Source organism: Simochromis diagramma, unplaced genomic scaffold (assembly GCF_900408965.1).
Source record: "Simochromis diagramma unplaced genomic scaffold, fSimDia1.1 OVJJ01000387.1, whole genome shotgun sequence".
Classification (NCBI taxonomy): Eukaryota; Metazoa; Chordata; class Actinopteri; order Cichliformes; family Cichlidae; genus Simochromis; species Simochromis diagramma.
Genome location: NW_024387152.1, coordinates 4846371 through 4874349, shown reverse-complemented (window position 1 = coordinate 4874349; position 27979 = coordinate 4846371). Strand labels below are relative to the sequence as shown.

The window sequence follows — 27979 nt, the reverse complement described above, 5'->3', positions numbered from 1 at the left end:
TAAAAGCTCTGAAGCCACACCAACGTGTGCTCGAATGCTTGCCGGAGTTGTATCAAGAAACAAATGTGTATTGATTAACTTATTTTATTGATTTATGATGGAACTGTTGGTGTTATTGTGCAAATTCTGCTAAGTTTTAAAGTCAAATTTCCCATAAGGGACAATAAAGTTTCTTCTTCTTCTTCCTTATTTAGGCCCGTACTTTCTTTGAACATCCTGACTTCACATTCGCCATCAGATCAGCCCACAAAAACCAAAGCTAAAAAAATGTGTTGCTAACATTTCAGAGGTTACGTTTAGAAATCTCCCTAATGAGGATCTAGTTATTTGTTTAGCTGCTGTAACATATGCTCCACTTTAATTCAGGCCAATAATTTAACATATGAAAGCAACAATTGCAAAGACTACTTAACTGTTAGACAGTTGGAGGATACCTAAACAAAGAATGTGGATTTAAATATTTGAATGTCAATCAATCAGTTTTTATATTTGTTATTTTTTTCTCATTTAAATATATTATTTTCACTAAGGCTATTTTTACATATTAATCAGTGACGTCTGTGCATATTTATTTCCAGTCACAGAATGAAGCGGTTAGGAGAAATCTCTCCAATATTTTTCCCGGGATCCTTTTACTTTAAACGTCTGTTTCCGATGGCGCTCGGATGTGTCGATCTGCAAAGAGAGGAATTCTGTTTTTGCTGAATGGCAAGTGTTTGGTTTCCTGTTTGGATTAGCCAGCTTTAAATCAGGTACAGTGATACTCAGCGCAGAGAGATTCTTCAAGGTGGAAGGTCACAGGGAAGTCAACTCGACACAATGGCTGCAACTGACTCCCCCAGCCAGGTGGAGCGACTCTTAAGGTGGCTTGCAGATGTAGTCCGATCTGTTGTGTGCAGGGAGAGAGGACTGTGTGCTGGCATCAGGTTCTTTTAGTTTCAAAAAGCTGTAAACCAGATAAGAAGAGAATTTCTATTTCTTACGCACAGAGGTGAATGAAGTTCAGCAGCTTTGTTTGTCAGGCTCTTTTAGCAGTTGTTGGGCAGATTTTAGATTTTTTTTTTAAAAGCTAATTTTCTGAAATCTTAAGACTATAAAGCCTCACATTTTCAATCTCATTTGATTCAGCTGTACCTTATTTAACAACAAATCCAGAGGATTGTACGAGCACGAGAGAAGACAGGACTACTTTCTGCTGCCTTTGCTTGAGCTGGTGTGCAGGGATTCTGCTTCTCATACTCGATTTCCAGCCTTTCCAGCAGCTTTAATAAGATCACAGAGTCATACAGCGATCATATTTCATTTCAGAGTTTCGGTGCCAATGTAGATTTACAAATGCGCCTATATAAACCAGGAACCACAAAAAAGCACTAGTCACTGATCTCACAATTACTTAGTCCCTTTGGCCATCCACCCAGTCTTTGAACTGTATCTTGCGAGCTGAAAGCGCCTTCCTACACTGGAACGAGAAGTGGCAATACCACATGATTATTGCTCAATCCACTGAGTATTCACAATTACAGTGAGGTCTGTTGCATTTCCTGGAGCAGAAAAAAAACAAATAAAACTGAAGTGTATCAAAGTCTTTTGGCCTAATTTGTCCTGTTGGGGGTCTCACTCGATCCTCTGCATCCAAGTAACACACCGTGCGCTTTTGCTCAGCACCCCACCCTCAACCACTCCCAGCAGCACCTCGCACCCCCCCCCCCAACACATTCAGCCCGAGCCCTCAATTGCTTGTTTAACTTGACACATAATTACTGTGGAAATATTTGTGTATTTTGTACGAGTGCCACAGCCTGTATTGCAACCGACTGCCAAGTCCTCGCTGCTCCCACTGCAGCTATCGCAGCCAGAATCCCTGATTAAAACAAGATGCTTTCATTTGGGCCAGCTTTGGAAGAAATCACTCCCAGAGATGGGCCTCTCCCTGCCAAGCCCCTACTGCTGTAAGGTTTGCCATGTGTGGCAAGGCTGACATGCTCATTGTACCAAAAGAGCTTTCCTTTTTTTTTTCCTTTCTTGGTTTAAACCCAAACATGCTACTGAATCAAGCCTCCTCCATCAAAGTGGCGCTCTGAAAAAGCCCACAGTGGAACTCTGGTCAACATGAAACAGAGAGTTGTTATTAAAACCCCATGCAGCTTGAGGTCATCGCTATAATTTTTCACACAGAACCCTTTAATTTTACACTCATTTAATAGCTTTTCATATTAAGATTAAGGCAAATGCGCATGGAATAAGTACCTTTAAGCCTAGAAAATTTGAAGCCACCTTCGCTCCGGATTAAGAGTTATAACAGCACATTTTACTTTCCCTTAGCCTTGCTTAATCTGTTAAATTAAAGGATGCAGAGGTGTGAGGGGAGCCAAAGGCCTTTTTTCAAGCTGTATAGGTAATTATTTTAAAGGAATGTTTGTCTGCATTTTCCCAGGACAAATTTGGCTTTCTATCAATCTGTACAGCAGAGTAATATTTTAAAGGATTTCATTTGCATGTGTGTGACTGAGCACATGTAGCACAAGACTTTCTCCAAACCCCCTCACAAAAAAGATGACAACTACCTGCATTTAAATAGTTTATAAAAGGCTTGAATCTGCACTATAGGTTTGTTTCCGCCGGCCATCCATAATTCATAAGTGGCACAGGAATACGCAGTTGTGGGAGAGATGTGACAACGGCAGGTGAAATGCTCTCTGACATCTTATGAAGTCACTCTCGTGTGGCGGTGACTGGACGTCTGGAGAGTCTGGCTCCGGCTGACCCATCAGCTTTGACTCACCGCTGGCCCGAATCAACAAAAATCTCAAGAGTCACTTGAGCTTTGTCCTGACACCTGTCATGCAACCTGAGCTCTTAATTTTTGCTTGTCTGAAATTTTGTTAATTTGAAATTTGGAGGTAATTCCTGAGCCAAGCTAATAGGCGCGCGGGACTGTGAGCCGCGAGATACAGTGGGGCATTGCAACGCATCCCAGCAGCAAAATAAGTAAAACACACCACTTCAATCAATGTTGGGGGCCACTTTCATGTAAATTGGGACCTCATTCACAATATCTAAAGCAAATTATCTTCATTAGATTTCCAAAACCATGCCACTGATTTGTCAAGCTGTGAATGATAATGAAGTTGTCTGGTTAATGAAGGACTGAAGATGCAGGGTTTCACAATCATGATCATCTGCTATATAACCCTTATGAATATTTAAGGATCTTAATTCTGTATACTGTATAATTGCACACCAAAGCTTGGCATCTCTATAGACTTAACAAATAGAGTATGTAATGGAGGAGACAGACCTAGCTATATTTCACTAATCACTCGGATTAATTAACTGGTGAATATATGGGATGTTTAACTTTGCAGGATCCATAGGGAACTCCAGCAAACAAAATGCGTGGAAGAGGCACCGAGTTCTGTGAGCTTATGCATCAGATTATTTACAGAGAGTCACTTACACTTTCAGAGTTTGTTCGTGGTGCTCAGCTAAATTGTTTTCCTTCCAGCAGTTTCGAATGGCGAAGCTCGGGCTGCTAATTTAAAATACTGTAATTGGGTTCACGTCATTTAAGGGAAATAAAGGCTCTTTGGTCTTTATTTCCCTTTATTACAGCACATGGAGCAGAAGTGCACATGTGACTCAGATCACCGGGGTCGGAAAACAGGAAGTAAATAAGCTCGGTCGTATCGTGATCCCACCAGGTGCCCGTTCCCACAACAGCCTTTGGAGTAAACTGGAGTGGATTTGAGTGTCATGGTGGAAATCCTCAGTCAAATAAAACAAAGTGGGGCTGCATCGATGCTCTGTCTTGTTTTATATGATGGCTTGAAATAAATGAACTTTAAATGGAACCTTGGCAGGGACTCGAGCTATTGATCGATTGAAGCAGGAGCTGAAGTTTAAGGGCACAGCTTTCCCGGGGCTGGGGCTGTAACTGGAGTAATGAAATTGATTAGGCCAAGGGAGGGTGACAAGCCAGTAGAGTCAAGCCCTTGATGTAAGGAAACAAGAGTGCCATCTAATTGGGGTGTAATATGGGTCTTTAGAGGACATTAAGCACACGAGTGGCGGAAGGGAAGCCACTATACTGGATGGAGCCAAGATGATGTTGCACCGGTGTTATTATTTTGTAATTATTCACTCAGATGATTGGATTATAGGCGTCAAAACTGAGAGTCCAGCCAAGGGTCAGCTTATTCCCAAACTGTAGCAGCTTTTGTAACAACTCGATCCCTGCAATACGCTGTGCTGCTCAGGCACCTGGATGAGAGAAAAAATGTATCTTCTATAAACTATAAACTTGAACAAGTCATGTTTTACATTAAATGTTTTTTTTATCTTTCCTCTTAATTCCTTAAATCCTGAACTTTCACCAGACGGGTCCGTGCAGTTGCAGCACTCGTGCTTAAAAACTGCTGGCCAGCTGTGGTGAAGTTAGAGATGGCTTGTATGCAGCACATTACCTATGCAGACTATATAAACAGACCTCACTGGATAAATATTCTATTAGTATTGACATGACATTTGCCCTCCTTTACTAGACCCAGTGATGTGCACACTGTGGTTTCCAGGTGGGTCTAAGCTGAACGGGCACAACAATTAGTCTTTTTACATGTAATTATTCAAGATTTAGTATATAATTAAAAGCATGTAGAAGGCTCAAACTACATCTCTGATTGAACCTTTAATCCTAAAAAAGAACAAACTTTTATAAATTCATTCTTCAGCTGCTACAGTCTGAAAATCGCACTGACTGCGCTGTCACTGTTTTGAACTTATGAGTAACTCTGGCTGGGATCACGGGGAGTGCGGTGTCCTCCTGCCAGCAAAAGGCCCTGTCCAGTGCAGGGGCATTTATCTCCTGGCCTGAACTGTCTCACTCAACAGGATGGCCAGAAGTTACGGTGCATTACAAGCACTTAGCGCAGTGATATCAAGGTTCACCTCCGATTTCCAATCTCAGGCCAGAATGGTGGGCTGGGAGGCCGTCATTAAAAAGCCATTACATGCCCATATTTCATATACCAGTCTCTCCTATGTTTCAAGGTGTTAAAAGCTCAATGTATATTTCCTCTATATTTAAGCAGCAGGACAACGGAGCAGCACATAGCATCCCGCTAGCAGCCATTGACCTTGGCCTAGCCAGCCTTCATTAGCTTTTAGACACTTATCAGTCATAACTGGGTTTGTCCTCTCCGCAACGTTTCCTCCTTCACTTCACTTAGGCCGGAAAATAATGGCTGAAATCCATTTATCTGCCATTTCCAACAAGTGCGTGACATTAACAAATTATCTACTTTTCGCTAAGTATGGCCAAGGTACCCTCTAAAGGATTCCTCCACTCTGCCGGCCAAGGTCAGACCTTTTTAGAAACCGCCTTTTTTTTTTCCTACCTGAGCTATTTTCTTTCATTCCCATCTTTAAATATTCATCCCGCTTTTGCATGCCGGGCTGAGCTTTTATGAGCACCATCAGCCATATTTCTCCAAACACACATCTTTATTTGTTTTTGATTATTTATGCTCCACTCTGACTTTATAACTCACATCCCTAGGAAAACATTGATCCAAGAGGCAAATGAATCTAATTAGGACCTCTTTCTTCTGTGCTGAATATTGACTTGTTTTGAAAGGTGCCTCTCCATTTCGAGAGAATGTCTCTGGAATGCTCCTTCCCAATCTCTTTAAGGAAAACTTCTAAATGCTGATGAGATATTTAAGTCCATAAATGCGATCCTGCGCAGATCTGCAGTGGCGCCTAGATGTTCATAATGTATTGCATTTATTGCAGGATGTCATCAGTGCGCTAATTTCCAGCCCTCTGAAACTCACGGGCACCAGTTGTTTGTTCAATTATCGAGTGCTTTTTCATCTTTTTTTTTTTGGGAAGTTGTGCGTCTTAATATATAAAAACATCATAAAAAAGAAGCTGCAGAGACAGAGTGGATAATCTCTGCAGTGCATTTGGGGCTCCCAGGGCCCAACCTGTCAATCTCTTGAACAAGGACAGCGCAGAAAGTGATGATGTACCATTAGTCAAGAATCATCTCAGCTAAGAAGAATCTTTGTTCTTGACACAGAAAACTTGTGTTCCATCTCGATCAGTGAGGAAATGGGGCCTGGCGAAGCGTGCGTCGCCTTGCATTTGTCTTGAGTTGCTGTCCCAAAGGCACCGGCGCTTGTTCACAGCATTACGCCGCTGCCTTTTGATGAAAAGCCCCTGCATTTTGCCATTTCGCGCAAACTCCGTTTCTCAAATATTCCGTCGCTTTCCATGTAGTTGATTTCTATTTAAAATGGTCATGATTATTTTATTTTGTAACATTAATGGAAGTACATTTGGTGCTGGAGGAGGGTGGTGCCGAGGCATTTGCAATTCATATTCCCCTGCATGATTACATTAAGAGTATGTTCTGTCATATTTGATTAATGTATCGTGTTTTCCTTAAAACAGGATTAAAATATGAAAACAGACAGAAATTATTACATTACAAAGACTGATCAATTTTTAATAATCTACTCAAGGAAAGAGGGGGGTAGAAATGTGGGCTGCTCAGAAATGCACAGATCAGGTTTCTGCAACATTTTGTAATCGGGGTTGAAGTCCCAGACAGAATGAACATGAACGGCCACTAACAGCGCCTGCACTCTGTGCATGTTATACAACGCTGAACGGCGAGCTTCGGCTCCGTTATTAGCATGCTCATGTATGTATCCGCAGCCAGCAACAACCTGCGCATTTACTGTAGATATCTTTTAAATTTCCCTGTAATTTACAGAAGCAATCATAAAATTTAATGCGCAGTCTTTAATTTCAAGGGGTGACTGCGAATGAAAACATAAATAACAGAGAAATACAAGCTTAAACACCGTTGTGCAAAGTACTTTAACTGGCAGCTTTTTACGAGCAAGTAGTACATCATGAGATGTACCCCTAGATGTGCTCTTTGTTGCATGTTCGCAATTATATTTTTGGGAAATTCACTCCATTCATTTCCTCGTGGAATCTCTTCATCATACACGTGTGAAACTGACAGCATTCACTAAAATCTTTAACACTGAAGCAACATTGCAGAGAATCCAGCTGAAGCTCTTCAGTCAATGTCAATAGCCATTTTTGAAACTAAGTGTGTGTGCGTGTGTGTGTGTGTGTGTCGACCAGTATAAACACAGGCCTCCAATTCCAGTGTCAGCCATTTAGCCTGACCGTGGGTGACTGTGAATTAAAAAGAGAGGCCTTTATGTGCGACCCTGCAGCACAAAAGGCTACATCCATAACTTAAAGAGGCAGGGAGGCCATTAGCCGCCACTGCTAGTCCACCTTTACATAATACGGTGTGTGCGGAGTAATCGCTGAGCTGATGAGCCAAAGTGCTTTTGGACCGAACTGTATACATGCTCCTTCCACGCGAAAGAAAGAAAAATGATAACAACCTCCTTATGTGCGTCTCTCATGTTCTCTGTTAATGCTACTCGGAAAAGCTTTTTCAAGAAAATCTTTCCCTTCGGCTCCACTTTGGGTAACAATTAAATTCTGTTAATCCTCAGCTAATATTTATCATATGAGATCAATTGACAGTTTGTCTGTGAATGGAAGCCTGTTTCTCCAAAACAAATCACATACATGTGGCTTTCCAAATGCTGGGACGAATCAAAATGACTCAGAAAAGCCAAATATTACTGCTGAAGCAGTGCTTTTTCTTCTTTTCCTGAGGGCGAGCAGAGACAACAAAGTGTGCCTGTGGAAGCAGAAACACATGGACGGGGGTGAAGAAACTACAGAGAAGGCTCCAAGAAACAAACTATCAGCAGTTACCAGTATGGAGTGTGAACTCCATATGTTCTGCGAGCAAGCTGTCCCATTCATATTCCATGAACTATTACAGTAACTCCCAGTGTTTTAGATCTGCTTCTCCTAATCAGTTCTGATTTTGCATCTGTTATTTTTAATGCCACGTATCATGTTTTAATGCATTAATCCATTAAAAACAAAGTAACCACCAGGAGCAAGATTGAACTGTTTTCATATTCGTCTTGCTTCTAATCTTTCAAACAAAGTGAACCACAAGTGTCTCTGATTGTGCTTATCTAAAACACTTAGATTCCCTATAAAGCTGCTAGTGGCAGAAATCAGGTAAATGATACTGTGTATCCTGCTTAAAAAGGATTTGCAAACCATTTGGACTGACTGCTCTTCATATTACCTTAATGCCTCCCAAAAGGCCAAAGCCAAGAATGAATTATTGATAGCCATCATATGGATCGCACACTGTGGCTCCACATGCCTATTAGAGGGTTTTCTTCATTCATTTGCGCTAGCTTGGACTTCTGCCTTGAACGACGCATCACTCTTCTTCTTTTACTTTTATCCATTAACTGTTAACAATAACTGACTTTACGCAGGTCCCTGAGTTTCCAGCACAAACAAAGTAACGCCCTGGCTTTCATTTGCATGCTCTGTGCAGGGGTTGACCTTTGGCCTCTGTCGGTTAACCTGCAGACCATTTAGGCTTTGCTCCATTTCTGCATGGAAATTGGAAAAGGGGAGACAATAATTTCCGGTGAAACCATAGCTGGAATAATAATTGCTAAGTTTAAAAAAACAGAAATCTAATTGTGCCGATCCCTCTGGGAACTAATATTGGACTATCTTATAAAAGGCCCCCAGTATCCCAGCAGTGATTTATTGCTGAATTCCAGTCATTTTCAATACATTATAGTTTCCAAATTGTGTTTAAATTGAGTGTAGAGGAGAAAAGGCCATTAGGAGATGCAGAAATGAAGATTATATTTAAATATTCATGTACTCGGTACCTTATTATTGAATCTGTACACTAACAAAATCAATATTAAGTGCAGCTTGACATAAATTTATTTATGAATTTCGACTTTCTAAGTACTTGCGTTTTTTCGCTCAAAAAAAGGATGGGTATAATGCCGTAATGATATCAAAACAGAGTGTCAGGGTGCATTAGTCTGGGAGTTTATGAACCCGCACATAAAAACTCAGGAGCGTCCCTGTAGAAGTGCTTACTAGGCAGAAATGTCGCTTTTTACAAACATCAGTCATTTTACAGCCCTGTATCGCAGCGCGCTCCTCGGCTGTGGGTGATAGTTAGAGAAAGATGCAGTCATCTTGTTTGTCCTAAATGAGATCTTTGCAGTAAGCCTACTTGTATTAGGGCCTGGGAGTGGGACTGTGTAACATTTAATTAAAATGGATGTCTCTCGTTGTGCCTAACCTGTCCCCCTAACTCCTTCTTGTTTCCAGGCCATGTCTTTGTTTAGACAACAGCCCAATGTGACACTTATGACACGAGGACACTGTGGTTCAGTGGATTTTCTTGTTGCGCGAGTCTTAATACGGCAGCATAAAATAGCCTGTGATTGGCTGTCCCTTGCTGAAAGCCTCAAGGAGAATTATAAATGTACTACCAGTAATAAAATATCTGCGTAGTTTATTTTTATATTCCATTGTGTTGCTGAGAGGAGAGGAACTGCCACATTTTTCATTCATATCGCACGCTTTGCGTGCACCAAACCGCTCAGATTTAATAGATTGTCACAAGTTTTCGAAACAGTTCCTTTTGTTTCTCCGTTTTCTTTTTTAATAGAAATGTGAGCAGAGTTAAAAGGCTCTTTATTGGAGGAGCCACATCTCTGGACACAAGATGATGCCATAAAAGCAGGAAGGCATGGAAAAGCAAAACATCAATCTGAACTAAGAGGGGGAAGCAATAAATCAGAGAATCATAGCCTTCAGCCCCGCCTTTAAAATCATTTAAACAGATTCAAAAACCCTGATTCTGCTCGAGTCTCTCTGTAAGCACCCTTATAAAGCCTTTATGTGCCTTAGACACAGAGGATAAAACCACAGATCCTTATTGAGAGACAGAAAAATGACACCCTGTTCCTGGTAAGTGGACGCTTTAAACAGTACTATCGGTATCAGGATCGAAGAGCGGACACGAGTAAGTAAGGCTGAAGGAAGTCATCCATCCAAAGCATTCTTGTAATATGTTTTAAAAACCTTTTCAGGTCTCTGTTTCTACTTTAAGGTCCACTCATATCGAAGGTTAAGGGGGTTTGTACGGCTTTATCAGATAGTCAGTCAGTCTGGATTGTTCCAATTTCCTTATTTCCCACTTTAGAAACATATCAGCTGTTCTGTTTAAACTCAGTGCCAGTGAGTGGGCTGGATAAATATGTAACAGTGTGCATCAGTCAGCGTCACCCTGTTGGGCAGCGATGTGACAACGTGAGGCAGCTTTGCTCGTCACCCAGAGTAGGGGAGCATAAAACAAGATATCTTTTTTTAGTTTTAGGTGTGAGAGAAAAATACTGTATTTATTTATTTATTTTAAATTTAACCACTCATTTAAAAAAAAAAGATCAGAAATATTACATGTTACAGGAAAACAGCCAAAGAAACCAAAATTTCCCTTTTCTATCCCTCTCTAAGAGGAAGCGCTGCACTGAAAAATTAAAAGCTTTGGTCTGCAAGTATCAGAAGGACACATGTTCACCACACTGCTGAGGATGGAAGGAGGGATTGGGATTGCTCAGAGCTAATGTTAGTTTGAAAAAGGAGAACCTGTTTCAGTTAAATGACACAGCTGGACTTACGTGACCCTGATACACGAATAATTACACGTGATTCTCAGGAAGGAGTATTTTGTGGTATTTTTTTACTTTGCTTGAGTGCAGTATTTCCCAAGTAATTTATGTGTGCACTGTCGGCAGTTTTATTTTGCGTTTTAGACCAAATATCTTTATTTTATCAGTTTTATTTATAGTTTTATGAAATCTCATTTAAGGTGACACTTGTCAAGTCTCGCTTCACATTTTCCCAAAAAGAAATGCTTTAGAAAACGTTCAATTTTACCCTTGCAAAGCACGAACCCTGAAAGAAATGCCAGAAAAATCACATTTTTTGAAACTGGAGTGTTTTTTTTCTGAACATCTGGCATTTTTGTGCAATTTATAGTTCACAGTTGATCTTAAACAAACAAAAAAAAACATAAAGAGAAGTTAGAGATGAAGTTAGAGTTTAAAAAAAATCACTCAAGGTCTCAAAAACTCATGTATCAAATATGACACATTTGGTGTTTGGTTTAATTTCAGTTTGAATTTAATACTGAAATCTGAGTACTTCAGACTTCTGGGAAATGATCACTAGAGTTTGCCCAACTTAAATTTTAAAACGTAATTTCCTCTGTGATGGATTGGACCTGTCCTGTACCACGTCTTTCGCCCACTGCTAACTAGGAAAGGCTAGCGGTTAAAGAATCAGCGGTGCTTTCTAGCAGATAAACTCACCGAAATTATTATTTTTTCTTTTCTTTTTTTCATTTTTTCTGCTCTGCGTGACAGAAATGTGATGACTTTTATTAGAAAGAATGTAAATCCACATTGCTGTACCTTTAGATCCATGAAAATGTGCAACTCTTTCACTGTCAGCAAATATTTGTCATTTTAAGGTAAAGCATGGCAAAAATGCATTTGCACAAAAAGACAAAACTAAAAGCAGAATTGTTCTCTGTGTGTTAAATGTGAAGATTCGACTTTGAATTTATTTGTTTTTCCTACATTCTCCAGAAAATAAAGGCTGATAATGAGGTAATAACTGGGTTGCTTAACCAAAATGTGCAAAATACTAATAAGAGATGAATACAGCAGCAGCTTATTAGCAGCTTTACAACAGAGGAGCTGTTGGGAAGAAAACACGTGTATTTCACAGCCAGATTCATTCATGTGTGTGTGTGTGTGTGTTTTCTTTGCCTTGAATGTCACTTTTAAAGAGTCTGTGTTGCGAGGGTAGGTGGGACAATTTTAAGTAAAAGCGTTTTTTTGTGTTGACAGCGAAACGATAAAGCGTTCTCGGGTGATCCTTGTGTGTCCTCTGTCTGTTTCAAACCCTCAGCCCTCTTTCATCCCTGTTCACCCAAGAAATGGAATCATAAAAACCATTCATGCTAAATGAAAAAGGGCATCATAAAGCTGCATTACACTGGAGTACACTCCTCTGCACCTTCCATCCTTATCAATATCACCTTTTGTCTCCTAACACATCTCTCTTCCCCCTTCCTGGTCCTCTTGAAACAAAGCATAAAAGCCTTAGAAAGAGGCGCAAGCTGTCATTGCTGTAATATAAGATAAAAGTCTTTAAAAGCTAAAGGTCCGGGTTGGGTTTTATTTTTTCTCTCCTTCACGTCGGCAGTCTTTAGCACTGCTCTTCAGGATTAGCAGCATAAAGGACTATATATTATTTGCAGAAAAGCTTAGTGGGCACAGTCTAAGCCTATACATATAAGTCAATTTATATTAGAATTTCCATACATGCATTTTCTTGTTAGAGTCAATATGCAAAAATGGTACTTACTAACAAATAATGCATAATGTACTAGAGGCAGGGCCATCAATAACTGCATTTGAGCTTTAAAAGAAAATGCAAAAATGCCGAGCATAAAGATGGGCCGTATAAAATCTACAACACATTAAACACAAAAACGTCAAAAATATAAAGATGGCTCTTTGCCCGGGAGACAGCAAGTCATTTATCTATGAAGAAGAGGAGGAAATAAAGAGCTCCCATCCTGAGCTCCTGTGTATTTCATTTACTAACAAAGTCAGGTTATCTGTTTAGAGACAACTCTCTTCCTCCTGCCCATCAGCCACACAGACAAAGAGACCGGAAGGGAAACAAGGCAGACAAAAGACACTCACATTTCTCATCAAGTAAACATCCTCTTTTAATTTTAAATGCAATAAAAAAAAAAAAGGTGGTGGTGGGGAGGGAGTTCTTCTCATGCTAATATATAGTTAACGTTTATTATGTGGAGCACGAACTGGTAAAAAATATGTCCTTTTCCTCTATTTAAGACGCGGGAAAGAAAGTAGGTGTAAATAAAGCGCAGCAATTTGGGAAAGCACTCTTGAATACAGAACCTGTCAATGTACACCTCCTCCGGGCAGTTTGGTACACCACATAACACATGTTCCTCTCTGCTGGCTGGCTCAGAGTAGAGACGATGCTGTGTAGTTTTGTGGTGAGGTGTTCTGTTGCTTCTGTTGCATTTTCTCCCACTGGTTTGACATTCAAGATCTCTCAATTATGTATGAACGGCAAGCAATATCCTTTACCATCAGGCCCCCATGTAACATATTTCATTTTCAAGGGCTGCAGAGCACAATCAGACCCTCTGTGTAATTACGACTTATTAAAAATGATTCCAAATTATCAGTGGATCTGTGGGCTGGTGTCTGGGTCCAAACTGAAAACCATTGCGCTGTATTAGTCACAGAATAACTTCCCATGGGTGCAAGGTCTGTCAGCATAGATCCCTGTCTTTAGATCAGTGAATATTTCGAATGTATTAAAGGAAAATCACCCTAAATATTATTTTGGAAGGGGTAGGTGGGGATTTTGCACACTTGGTGTGTGATGTAACAAGGAGGACCACTGGCATCTCTTTTTTTTTCTATTATTTTTTGGCTATGCAGACATAAGTGGCTTTTGGGACTGAGCATTATTCGAAAATCACCTTCAATGACTTGTCGCGACGCACTTTAAGCACTTTCGTGACTAGTTTTTGCTCCCTATACACAGTCTCATAATGAGAAAACACAGTTCAGCAGAGAAAAGACATCTCAAACAACATGTTTACCCTTCACACAACATGGAGGAATTAAAAATGGATGAGCGCCCCATCCATTATTTCAGCCTCCAAATGGCAAAATCTGTATAAAGCTCTGAGTATCCGTCTGGGTGAAAATAAATAAATCAAATATGCACTTCAGCGTTTCCTGCTCTTTTTCCACGCAGGATACGGTGTCGTGATGGCGGAGGGCACACATCCGGCTCCTGAAAACACCATGCGCTTTTTTTCTAAACGCGTGTATAAATAACCCACGAGTTTTCAATTAGCTTTTTGCATCTTTTCTGTTAATTCAAATGATTTTGTCACTTTTCCGGGGAAGCGCATATAATATTTAGGCAACTCGCATATTTCTCCCAGACCCACTCTCCCAGCTGAATCCTCCATATCTGAAGTATTCTAATTTGCGAACACAGCGGTGTCAGGAGTGATTTTGCTGCAAAGTCACTAATTACATGCAACATCAATGCGATGTGGGGAAAACGTTAAAAATTTAGCATCGCAAGACAAATGGAAAAAATGCGTGCTGAAACAAGGAAAAGAGGCACTAACATTCACAGTTTTTCTATGAATAATGCATGTCTCTGCTGCTTTCACAAGGACTCACCCAGATTGGCTCCAGTGTCACTCTCATCTTTATCCTAAAAAAGAAAAAAATATGTGTTTATGACTTTCCACTTGCAGCACTGCTTTAAAGCCACTGTTTTATAATTTCTGTGATTTTCATTAATAACCAAAAAAAACATGTAAAGTGGTCAATTCAAACTCATTTGTTCATTTTTTTTAAATTAAGTATTTAGCATGCACTCTAAAGTTCAAAGCCTCGCACTCCTAGATTGTGAGGACTGTGTGATTAAATGTGATTTCAAAGGTTTTGAGCATTTCCTGTGAAATTCTGTGCCGAAGAGCAGACAGTGTTGGAATAGCCTCGCATATTTGCAACGAGACTTGAGTAAAAGTAGAGGCTGTGGTTTACTGTTGCTCCCCAGCCACTCGCCAAATAGCAGCCATGTGTACTATAGAAAGGTACAAAGGAGGCTGATAAACTGTTGGTGCGTCACGCTGACAACAGCCAACATGATCTGCCCTCTGAACTCCGGTAACTTAGACTGACACGGCGGGGGTCAGCTTCAGACTGACAAACAACTTTGCTTTATTTTGAAGGCATTTTTTTACGGCTCCCCTTACACAGTAATTATATTCCAAATCATTATGTGTTGTAAAGTCTATTGACCCCTGGTAAACTTATATTTACCAAGCTGGAACAGTTAATGAAATAGTCTTTTAATTAGCACTCCTCTTAAGGGTGGAACTTCTGAAAGGGGTCCCTGTTTTGTTTTGGCTTTGTGGTTGACTGAAGTGTGCAGATCCACTGTTCTAAGATAAAACAGTAATATCTTAATTAAGGCTCGCCGTTTAACTGTTTACAGTCGAGCTCGGCACCTCTGCGTGACGGCACCTGCGGTACAGGAATATTCACCACGCCGTGAATCAATAAAACAATATCATAATTTCTTCTTTTGTTGTTTTGTTTTTTTTAGGGCCAGGTCATTTTTCAAGCTTGACTGATTGAAAGTGGTCTGACTACTCAAGGTAACAACTGGAGATGAGGGGGGGGTTCTTTGCCTCTTGTATAATGCAGTCTTTGGCAGGCTCTCTCTTTGTATTAGATACATTAGGATGGAAATGTGCACCAACTTAAAAATGCTCATGTGAAAAAACATGGAATGTATTAAATTAATGGTCTCTTTTGCCTCAGGGCAGTAATGAAAAGGGACCCCCAATGAGTTCATTTTTCACGGCTTTGGTTATGCATTCAACACTCTAATTGAATTTCAATGTAAGTTTTAAAAAGTCTTTATTACAGTGACTCTTGATGCAAATTACATGTGATCTATCGTGGGACTTTCACCCATTAAGTAATTTAATTGTGACATGCACTCTCTGCACACCTCGTGCTTTTATGCTCATTCCTCCTCATCCAGATTGTCACTTTCTTCTATTATTGGTGCTGTTTATGTGGATTGAGGAAAGTAGTCTGCATATACTCTAGGCAACTTTCACGAGAGCGGCTCCTTAAAAGGAGTAATTGCAAAGAGAGGGGACAGGCCCCGACAGCTAAAGTATACTGGAGTATATACAAGTCACAAGGATTTGCAAGATGTTTGCAGATGACTGCACAGAGCACATTTTACGTGTGAAAAGAGATTATTAGGTTTATCACGCAAAGAGGAAAAATATGGCACTAAGAGGATCTGAGGGGAGGGGTGTCTGACATGAGAGAGAAGTGTTAAATGTATACGTAAAACATACACTATTTGCCCAAAAGAAGTCAAGAAGACTGGGGGGAAACTGTATGTGGACGTGCTTTGTGCTGTGTTTCAAACACACTGAGCTGTAATCTCAAAAGGGTCCAAAATCCAACCTGGGAGTCAGTTTTCTCTGTCTCCATCTAGTGTTTCTGGCTGAACTAACTTTCTGAGCCCGGGGAATAAATAGAAAGCCATCGCCTCCCTTTTCCTTTAATGTTAGAGAACAAAACATGTTTAAGAAAAACATAAACTCAGCCGAGAAGACGGAAATCCAATCACAAACTGTATGTTTCTCATCAATAGCATGACTGCGTGTGGACGCACATGCGACTGTGCCTGAGCCCTCTGAAATACTGAGCCCGAATTGACCTGATCATTAGAGGGAGGAAGAGGCTTGACCTGATATTTCCTCTGTTGTTTGGTCAGGAAAGGGACGTTATTGTAAAAGGCCTGTAAAGATAAATAGCCCTGGTGTTGCCATGGCAAAGGCACAAACACTGGTGGTCAAAGACAAAAGAGCACGAGACAATAAATCCGACTCTGTCAATTTTGTTTAGTTTTCAAAGTGTTTTTCAGGGAAATATGGTTTCAAAACAAGAGGCCACATCCATTTTTCCACAGAGAAAGGGAAATCAGATCTTTTTTTTTTTCTGAACAGGCCACAGTTTCATCTTGTACATTTTTTTTCCATGGCCACGGCATCCTGATTAGTAATAGGAATATCTGACACTGTATTTTGCCTTTGAGTCAGGAAACTCCTTGTACAGCTGTATACATGTTTTTATAGCCTTTGGAAGAAAGGGTATTGTCTTTAAATTCCTAAGAAGGCTTTATCCAGCCTTCAAATTTTAAGTGGAAAACCATCTTAGGCTCTATTTTTTCCACAAGCTAAACAATGACGAGTGAACATACACCTATGCCTTGTTCCTCAGGGTCAAACAGAGTTCACCTCATTAGAACAATCCCGGCTCAAACGCCGCCATCGGTGATTCTCATCTCAACGGCATAAAACAACAACAACGAGGGAACTCTTTATTTGAGGATGTTCCTTAATTACCCAAAAAATATCAGGTCAAAGCCTTTTACTTGGAACGTTTGCTGCTTTTTATGTCATCAGCCAATCACCATCTAAAAATAAAAACCCTCCGTGGCTATTCTCTCTACCCCTTCCCACACACACCCATCCAACACTTTCCATCTTCTCACAGTCAGGGTAGACGAGCCTCATCAGAAGCAAGGTGCGATGAAGAGCGGCCTTATCACTCCAATACAAGAGCAAACACGGGAGTCTTTACAGCACGTTGTCTCAGGAAGCAGTGCACGGCAAGATTACTGCCCTTTAAGACGCCCTAAGACACGACCAATCCCAAGTAGTCCTTTATCTTGACAGTTTGCAGCTCTTTGTTTGCCTTTTCTGTGAAGCCTGGGGATAAAAGAGCAGCCTCTGTGAGCTGTGTCTGATTAGGATCTAATTGTTAACATTCACTGTCTTTTTTTTTATTATCATCATCAGGCCGGTGTTGCCATACATGCAGCAGGTAGAGGCCTTTTCGGTGTTATGAAGGACTCTTCCCTTGCTGCTCTCGTGTGTTACTCAAGTACTAGTTAGCACGAGGTGGCAGAAGAGGAGCCCCCAGCTCGACATCAACAACAACAACATCAACAAACAGGAATTGATGGCGAGTGTTTATTATCTGGTTTAATTGCTCCTCATCTGGAGGATCTGACAGTTGCGGTTAATGAGAGAGGGAGAGGAGGCACACTCGGTTGGCAGCCAGTTTTCACAGTGTAAGACGTGTAAGTGTGGGTGTGTGTCTGTGGTGAAAAGAGGATAGCTCACATTCCAGCTCAGAAGCGAGTAACACAGAAGAAACATCAAACGGGCCTCGTCGAATTATCGAAACAGGCCTCCGAATCAGGAATTTCAAGTCCACACCCAAACGTATACACGCTCTTACTGCAAACCTGCGTTCGCGGTTAGATAGATACACCTGTACCTGTACCGACAAACACCGGTCTTATCCTCCGCTGCAGGCTGAGTACGGGAATCGGATCCGAGCTGAGACAGGATTTCTCTGAAATCGAGCCTCTTCCTCAGTTTTTCATCTGGCCTGCAGCACACCTGGCTCATGTCCAACCAGGGACCTCCCTGACATTGTGCAGTGTCACGCACTCGCATCCAGGCATGGTCTGACAGAGGAAACATCAAGAAGCAGGAGGCGTTCGAGCAAGCGGGGATGCTCAGAGAAGGCCTGGAACACGGAATAAGGCTCTCTCCTCGGAGAAGGATGTACTTTTACTGTTAATTTTTGCCCCACAACCCAAAGCCAGACGAACACATTAACACAATATAAACACACGCACCACCAGAACCACACACAGGCTCGTTGTCCCATTCATAAATTCCTCCTGTCGAGAAACACGGGCATTTTTAAACAGGGCATACCCGCCCCTTTTACTATTCCAGCTCAGCAGGCCCACATGGGAACAATTAGGGGTGTACGCAAGTTTGGCGAAGGTCCGTAGCAACCAGCTGCATCTGTTTTTATTTACCTTTTTGCTCTGGTGCTGGATAATGTCATGAGCACATCTGCTACTGTGCAACGTAACCGTGGTTGCATGCGTGGTTGACCCATGATTCTGTAATTACCCGCTGAGCGAGATGAAGAGGCCCAACAAACCACTCAAAGCCACACATAGCCTTCCTCTCCCCCTCTTCCTCCCTCCCTCCTCCCCCCACCGTGTCTCTCCAGTGGCATGAAACTCCGTCTGCCTGAGAGCTGGTAGCTGATGCTGAAGTGGCATTTAATGACTCAAAGTTGTTCACAATAGTAATTCTGACTTCATTTTGATGTCATTAGATTACCACTTTCGTTCTATTATGCAGGATTAAAATGTGGTTGTTCTGCAGTGGGACGAGACTGATCACATTCCCTCATCTGTTTGCTTGTTTGTGGTCATGCAGAACAAGCTGCACAGTCTTCTTGCTGGCCCACTTTTAAAGGTCTGAACTAGAAAAATGTCATTTTTGTAGCTCAAATAAGGAGAAATAAAGAATTTGCTCCACAGCATGTGTCTTGCTTAAAAAATTGTGGACAAGCGGTCATGCAAGGAGGCTCAGAATAGTCAGAGATGGTAAATTTATGTCTCTGTAAGGTTTCACACTTCTGTATTAAATGAGGGAAATTTTCGCCTACTTTACTCACATGTTTTGTTTTATATATATATATATATACATATATATATATATAATCCTGAAAGTTCACACTATTAAGCATCTTCAGACAGCAAACTCAAAGCGACCAATCATGACAGAACTTGTTTATAATAATGATGAGTGATTATGAGCAATAACAATGAAGACCATATATGGATCACTTCACAGAGTCTGTGTGTGTGTGTTCGCGTGTATATGTGTGTGTGTGTGTATTGGGGGGAGGGGGTGGGGGGGTGCCACCACGCTTAGCATATCCCAGATGTGCAAACCATATGCTCTGACTGAAATTAAAACAAAAAAGAAACAGTGAAACATGAAAGGGATTTTTAACTTTGTAAAGACAGTTAACAGTCGATACAGATAGGCTAATGGCCGAGAGAGGCCACATGAAAGAACCGGGGATGTTGGCATGCTTTTTGCACCACTTATTCCATTTCCTGCTCATAAGTTCACTGAGCAGATGGGAACCAAAGGCACAAGGAAGTTTAGATTTTCTGCCCCACAGACCGTTGTATATGATGCATGTAACTGCGCAACACCGCACGGTTATCATTTAGAGACGCTTTGGTGCATACCGGGAGGTCACAATAACAAAGGTGGAAAAAAAAAAAAAAGCAGTGGGACAAAAACGAAACCTCTTCAGCTATTTTGATCTATACCAGTAATTCTGTATGGGTGTTACATTTAAAGCACTCAAGTGAATAAATTTAACCCCCCCTTTCTATACTGCATATTGGATTTTCAAGAGTTATCTTATGATGAATAAAGTTCATTTAATTGTGCACACACACAAAAACAACTAGCACTGAATCTAGGTTTACTTTAAAAAACAAAAATTAAAAAAAAAAAAGTCAAACTGCTTAATTTGGAAAAGAGCATCTGGAGGCAGGCTGTGACCCATCAGGAGTCTACTGAAAACATGTTGGAGAGTGCCCTCTGCTGTTGGTTTAGCGTACTGCAACGAGGGGAGCGACAGCTACAGCTGACATTACAGTAAATCAGAAGCTAAATTTGATCTGTTGTTGAAAAGAAAACAGTTTTTAACACATAAAATTGATTCTACCATCTAAGAATCTTAGAATGACCGTTGACAAGCAATCTGTGAGCTTTTATTATGACTTTCTGTGATTTGAGTTCAAGTTGCTCTGAAAGGTGGCATCAGCTAACACGAGGTCTTCTCTTCATCAGCCTGTTTTGCTGCTCGGAAAGAGACGTGTTTATTTAACGCCTGCCTTTGTCTGAGTCTGGATAATGTCCACCCTGAGGCAATAGCTGGCAGAGGTCTGACGGTAATTCTGCTTGCACTGTATAATCAGCCTTCACTGACCACTGCGTCACCTTTCATGACTGCAAACAGATGTATGTGGTACCAGTTGGGTTTAAAAGGAAAAGGAGTAAAATAGGCCTTAAAGTAATTAAGATATATTACTTGAAGAATAATTTGACTTAACTAAATAAATAAATCTAATCCTACCAAATCCACTGCAGTTTTTTCTCCTTTTGCTGTTGTTCATTCCTACTGGTTGTGTTGAGTTCCTGGTACTCTTCATCAGGCTGAGCCAGTGTAGTAAGAGACATATGTGGTGTTTGGGCTGTGGCTGCTGACGTAAGCAAGTCTGACTCTACAGAAACATTTGTAGCTGCATGTAGAAAATCAAATAAACTAGTTGTATTCGTGTTAATGTCGATACTGGTGCCATTATCAAACAGTGAAGAAGACACATCGTCCCTTATTATCTCGTCAGCGTGGATATTAAAACTGCGGCCCTCTCTCAGCATGTGAGGAAGGTTAGTTGTGGGAAACTTTGCAGGCTTGAACGAATCTCTCTCTTTTAGGTTTTCTTCTGGGGTGGTGACGAGGTCGGGCAAAGGCTCGTCCGTAGTTACAGTCTCACGTGTAGAGTCGAGTGTGGACGGGCTTATGTTGTTTGGGCCAGGAGAAGATGTGACATGTGATGATGTGTTTTTAGGTGCCGCTGTGGAGATAATGGTGATTTCAACAAAGGTGAGATTAAACAAAAACAATGCCACAATTTAATGACTGGTGCAGTGAATTCTGGCTTACAGGGATTGTGAAAAAACATGATTTGTGACAATGCAGCAAACACAGGTTTAATAATGAAGTTACACGAGTGCGATGTGAAAATTTGAAGCCACATTTTTTTAAAACAATTATTTGTACATTCTCAGCAGTAGCTTAACTGACACAAAACTATTTTAGAGATCTTAAAATATATCTATTAAGGATCTTTTTTTCCCCATGTTTTAACATTTTCATATTAACAAAACACTATAAGAAGTGGAACTGCAGGCTCACAATAACTGTCCACAGGGATGCATCCAATCATCCAGTTAAGATCTCTTTATTGCATTGTTACGACATATTTTGAAAAAATATATATATATATCTTGGATCCAATTTCAGAAGCATGTTGTGTCCCTATACACTCCAGGCACTTTGTTAAGTACACCTGCTTGTTAAAGCAAATATCTAATCAGCCAGTGAATGTAGCTGTGTAGCCATCTTTAGTGTGACCTGATTAGGTTCAAACCAAATCATTAGAATGGGGACGAATGTGATTTAAGTGACTTTGAACGTGGCGTAGTTGTTCATGTTCATGTTCATGTTCATGGGGTTTACACAGAATGGTCCAAAAAAGAGAGAAGAATGGACAAATAACAGTTGGTTGTAACCTAGGTATGCAGAAAAGCACTTCTGAACACATAACACCTCAAACCTCGAGGCAGACGGGCTACAGCAGTAGAAAACTACAGGAAGTGCCACTCCTATCAGCTAAGAACAGGTAACTGTGGCTGCAAAGGCAAAACTTTCAACACGGCAGCCAAATAAATGCCCCAGAACCAGAAAGCAGGAGAAGCTAACACCGATATCAATCGAGCACATCCCTCAATTTATATTACACAGAATCAGTGACACCATAACATTAAAGTGGACAGATTATAAGTCACACTGTAAGTTCAAGTCCTGGTTCTAGCTTGTGACCCAAAGCCTAACTGTATGCATGCAGTATATAGTTTCCTCATGAACTGCATTTTAGCTGCAAATATTTACTCAATCATTTTTACTCTCCACTGATTCAAAGAGGCATCTTTTCTGAAGGGTTCTGATAGCAGAGGGGTATGCTAACAAATATATGACTTGTACTTCCTGACCTTGCTCCCTGTTATTCGTGGAAAATGTGTGCAAAAGCTGTTGATGTTAAATATTTATCCATTTGATTTTCTGCAGGTGTCTTATACAGTAGTAAATCAGTGCAGCGGCATTTTAAATTATATTTAGTGAGCCAAAGGAAAAAAGTGGTCCTTAAAAGAAGAAGGAGAGAAGAGAGCAGGATGAATATACAGCCAGGACTTCAGACTTCGGTGGCTCGAAAGATGAAGTGGTGATGGGTGAGTAGTTTTTCTTGGTGTTTTTTTAAAGGATTGAAACATTTTTAACACTCATATGCTGAAAATGTGCAATCACACTGTGATATATCTAGAAATTGTTCCACTGAAAATAATTGTTGAAGGAGGGATTTTAAAATGAGTGCTATTGATATTGATATGACTGATTATTGCTATGTGATATTATTTTTATTTAATTTTTTAAACATTCTTTTGGAGGGGTGCAATGAAGAGTGGGAAATGTGAAGAGAGAGCGTAGGGCCATGGGTCAGAGATGAACCTAGACTGGCATCCAAAAGAGGATCCAACCCTGTACAGACAATGTGTACCTAATAAAGTGTCTGATGTGTGTATATTGCAGTGTTTTCATTAGCAGGATTGAAACATTAAGCGTCTGGCTGAGCAACAAACAAGAAGTGCCTGGTGTGACTACATTAAATGCCATGGTCAAGAAAACATCCAATAATTGATCACCTCTTTAGTTTTTACTGTGCTCATCAGCAGAAAACTCACCTATGCATGGCAGCGTGCTCTCCATGGTCCAGTGCATTTTGTGATTTGTCTCTCTGAAGGTGAGCACAGCATCCACCCTGTAGAACGGCTGCAGGAGCCGGTTGTCATCTGTGCAGGGCTGTAAAATAAACCTGGGTTAGATGTGTTACTCTTTAATGAATCCTCAAAGCCGCACAGTTTACTCATGTTAGTGTATGCTTTGACAGCCATGCACTACTATTTGGAGTCATACAGGTTTGTGTTTCAGCACTAACCTTTGTCTGGAGTATTTGGGCTGTGGGAATGGACAGAGTTACAAATTCACTCGTCTCATGCACTGTGAAAGTAACTGTCTGGTTAACTGACAGGTCACTGAGTGTCAGTGCTTCATTGTGATAGGTGCCTCTTCTGGTCAAACCCATTCGGCGTTTGAGGATGTGCAGCACAGTCTTGTCTGCCGTGGATGCGTTCACTGAAATAAAATAAGATGTGTTAATGCGGTTAGTTAGTAACAAGTAATTATATTTGATGTATCTGTTTATAAGTATTTTCACTTGTTGCCAATTTCTATTTGATTACATTTGCACATTTGCTCTGTATTTTTTTAACATATATATATATATATATATATAATGAGATATACGATGAGGTTGATACATTTTTGGACAATCATAAGTGTTTTTTAAATTTTGCTTCTCTGCACCATCACAGTGGATTATAAACCAAACAATCACCATGTGGGTAAAGTGCAAACTTTCAAATGGTTTAACAAAAATATTGCACAATATGTTTTGGAAATCAGCCATTGTTATATACAGTCTCCTACTTTCAGATGCTCAAAAGTTATCGGACAGTGGACCGGTAAAGCGTTTCGTGGCCTATTTCCTTATTGTTCAAAGAGCCTGACAACTAAAGTGGTTGACCACAAAAGTTCAATATATTTACATTGTTCAAAGAAAAGCAGCTTCATTACATCTAATGAACTCAGGAATGAGTCTCAAAGAGGTAAGCTTGTCATTGTTAAAGTCCACAATCAAGAGGAACCGTCATTAATGTAAATACAGAGGATTTACAACAAGGTGCTAACCACTGGTTAACCTCAAGAAGAAGTCTGGATTAGACTTTGTCAGAAAACATCTAAAAAAGCCTGCATGGTTCTGGAAAAATCAAGATTTGGTAAACTTCTCATACTGTTCCTATTCTCATCATTCTGGTAAACCTGTACCGGAATGATGAGAATCGGAACATTGTGCAGAATCAGAGGTAACAGGTCGAGGCAGTGTTTTGGTATGGATGTGTATGACTGCCACGGACACTGAATCACGAGTATTTTCTGATGATGTGACTCCTGATAGAAGTATGAGGACGAACTGTGGATTGATAATGATGCAAAGTAACCCAAGAGTTTCTCAATGGAAAGAAATCTGATATTCTTCAATGGTCAAGTCAGTCACCTGATCTCAACCCAACGCAGCATGTTTTTTAGTTAAGAAATACAAAACTGAAGGCAGAAAGACCCACAAACAAGCAGCAACTGAAGGCGACTGCAGTGAAGACCTGGCCTAGCATCTCACTGGAGGAAACACAGCACTTAGAGAGCTCCATGGGCTCTAGATTTTACCCAGTCATTGACTGCAACAATCCTCGTGTTTAAAATCATGTTACTTTGTTCAGTTAATGTTGAACATTTGACCCTTTGGATCTGACCTTGAATCCACTGGACCAAGCTGAAACTTTGTAGCTTTAGTTCAAACTATGACCACATACACAACTATTGTGAATACTTTGGAGTTAAGAATATTTTGGCTTTGGATTCAGGACTTTTTCATTTAAGTATTTTTAACATTTTTATAACTGATCCGTTCTCTTTAGAAGACAGAAAAAGAGCAAATGTCCCCACCCCACATGTTTTTATCAACATTAAACAAAAAATAGCCCAAGTGATTTTTACTGATGTAAAGGTCAGCACAGTGACAGGTTTTTGTTATTTTACAGAATATTAACCTTCTTCTTAAACTGCAAAAAAACATACTACATTTCTATAATAGATAGTGAAAAATTGTAGCTGTTGAACCGTAAAAGCTGTAACACAGATGAAAATACTGTTAAAAGTCCAACATTTATGCCCTCTTTTACATTTTCCAAAGCCACCCAGTGGGCCCGACTGGAGTCTGTGCCAGGCTGCTTCTGGCCCCCAGGCCTTGTGTTTGACACCCCTGCTCTAATTAAACTCAAACACTCACTATTGTTGTTGGTTAATTTTTTTTTTTTTTTAAAGGAAAAATAACTTCCAGCTCCAATTCTGTCCTTGTTACCCACCTTTTGGACAAGTTGCTTCCATACTGTAGGCATATCTTTCTCTGACCAGCTTCAAATCCAAAAATTCCCCTTCATTTTCCATTATCTGTATTAACCAAACAGTAATCGAGTACATTTCAGTTGTAATACTAACAATAGTCACTAGGTGGCATAATGCTGTGTGAAGTCTCACTTTGACAGGCCTTAAGATCTCCCTCCTCCTGCCCTGAACTCTTATGTCTGTTACATTCACATCAATGTTCATCTGAATCAAGCTGGCATCTTCCAGAGCTACAAGGAGGTGATCGTCCAGACACAGCGACCACTGCAGCTGCAGCAAAAATCAGACAATAAATACAAACAAAAAGTTAGACTTGCTTTCCAAACATTAAACATCTACAGACAAAATTGTGATCATTTAGAAGGTAATCAGAATTCCAGGCACTGAATGTAATTACTACCTCATTATCCCAGTTTCCATAGGGAATTTCTCTGATCACCTGAGGGCACACACAAATTATTTCTAGTAACAAAGCAAACCAATCCTAATATATAAATACAGTTAGGTTGAAATGTGGCAAAATGTTCATTGTTACCTGAACATATTCAGGGTCACAGTGGATTTGCTCTCTGCTTTGCACCACAGACATCACAGGGCACTTCATCGTGAAACTGTGATGCTGGCTTCCAAATCGATTCATCCTCCGCACCAAATTTAATGTTAAGACATTAAAGCCATTCTGAAAAGTCAATATAAACACAGATCATTATCACCACCAAGCCCAAGTGCAAGGCTAAAAGATTTGAGGTTGTAGATATGGATTGCATATTTCAGAAAAGAATGCCAAACCTGTTGCCGAACAAAACACCCGGTGTAGCTGACTCTAAAAACGTAGTTATCGTCGGGGTCGTTTTGCAGTGAGAATCCACAGGCAGACAGCTGGAGATTCAGGTGGTCCAGAGATGCAAGGTTGGCTTGTGAAAAGCAAGCAGTGGTTCAGAAATTACATGCTCAACATTAAATGAATGCTTTTTAAAGTCATTTATCTTGTCATAAAGATATACCTTGGATACTTAGCGCCCTCGACAGCCAGACCCTGAACTCCTCAATTCTTACACTGTGCATCCACATCTCCATGTATTCAGGAAAGCAAACCACATCTTCTGAAATTGCAGCAGGTAGATTTCTCACAAACACTAGGAACATAACAGCTTTAGCTCATAAGTGAATAAATGTTCACCTGTTAATCTTGCTGCAGAAGTTTGAATCCATTCTTGTTTCTGAATGAAAAATGCGCTCTTTGTGATAAAACACTGCAAAAAACTGTAGAAAAGAGCATCGAATGCAGCTTATATTTGAAAGACGATGTAGATATAACATTTATACATATCTCTGTTACTCACATAGCAAGGATGCCTACTCTGATGTGATCCATGGTGAAGTGATGGAAACGTCTGTGAATAGTCTTATTTGTAGGTGAGAGGTGGTGTCACTGGCCTGGATAGGTTAAAGCACAGGTGTGTTTACTTTGCTTTGTTAAAAGGCAAGTGAGAAAAAAAGCTTAAAAATAAAAGAACAATTGCTGTTTTGAGCATGTGTGAAAATAAACTTTACAGGATTGTGTCCTTTTGTGTTTGCCATCCATCATGAATTACCCCTTACACTTCCAGTGACCTCCTTTTATTAACCTTTATTGCTTTCTTGACATCGATGCAGAGATTGTTGCCCCTGTAATAAAATCTCACTTTACTTTACCTTCTATTAAATTGCGTCTTTAGGCACTTTGTTACTAGCATCCTGTTGCAAAAACACATGATCATTTTATTGGTTGAATTCAGCAGGTAGAAATGGTATTTTACCCTGACAAGTTGATTCTCAAACTGCTGTTAGCCAAAAAAACGTCATATTTTATTTTTTTTTTTGGCTTATTCTGTGTTGCAGAATAAAGGTTGTCATACCAAATGTTGACTTTCAAGCTCATAAGAATTGTGCATGCTCAGTGTTTGCCTTACAAACTGTATTTCCATGGATGTTTGCACATATTTTATTAATTTTCTGCAGCTATTTCCCTCTATCCTGTAAATTCTGTTTGTATGCATCTCGAAAACATTTTGTTCATTCATTTATGTCAGGGTACAGGGTTTTATGTACAGATTGTTAGGGAGTTAAACAAAAAAAATTCTAAAAAACGAATTGTAAATACAGTTAGAGTTACTTAACATTGAAAACGATTAGATTTGGTTCCTATTGTTTATTATTGCGTCAGTGATGTGCTTTAAAAATTACCACGAAGACCGGAAGTTTTAGTCTCTGCAACTGACCAATATCGGGCAATAATACTGGCTTACCAAAACATCGGTCGGGCTTTTCTTTTTTTTTAATTTCTTCAAAACATTACACACCTTTTGTTTGGGCTCCTAGCTTCCTGTGAGACTTCAAAGGGTAACTCGGGAGCTTTATCCTTGGCACAAACAAGTTACGACACTTGATGAATGTAAAATAATAAGGAAGATTAGGTTTAACTTAAATTCACAAACGGTAACTGGCAATTGATAGTCAAAAATTAATCTATTCAGAAAACGTTTTCAAATTAA

General features: G+C 40.2%; 1 protein-coding gene across 2 annotated transcripts; it reads right to left on the bottom strand.

The window, feature by feature from the left end:
* cunh1orf127 (chromosome unknown C1orf127 homolog) lies at window positions 1–27892 on the bottom strand. 2 transcript variants are annotated; one of them, XM_040047447.1, is made up of 12 exons: window positions 26789–27828; window positions 26626–26708; window positions 26450–26548; window positions 26235–26359; window positions 25981–26124; window positions 25846–25884; window positions 25578–25715; window positions 25406–25490; window positions 23362–23558; window positions 23108–23225; window positions 14265–14298; window positions 1–946 (listed from the first exon to the last, which is right to left on the bottom strand). In XM_040047447.1, exons 1-11 carry the CDS (start codon window positions 26818–26820, stop codon window positions 14294–14296), a joined length of 1065 nt encoding a protein of 354 aa, XP_039903381.1. In that variant the 5' UTR covers window positions 26821–27828; the 3' UTR covers window positions 1–946; window positions 14265–14293. The 2 variants fall into 2 exon arrangements, with proteins under 2 accessions (XP_039903381.1, XP_039903380.1); XM_040047446.1 differs by lacking the exons at window positions 1–946; window positions 14265–14298 and adding an exon at window positions 19199–21162 and having other exon boundaries at window positions 26789–26882; window positions 27788–27892.
* Between the last annotated feature and the right edge of the window lie 87 nt (window positions 27893–27979).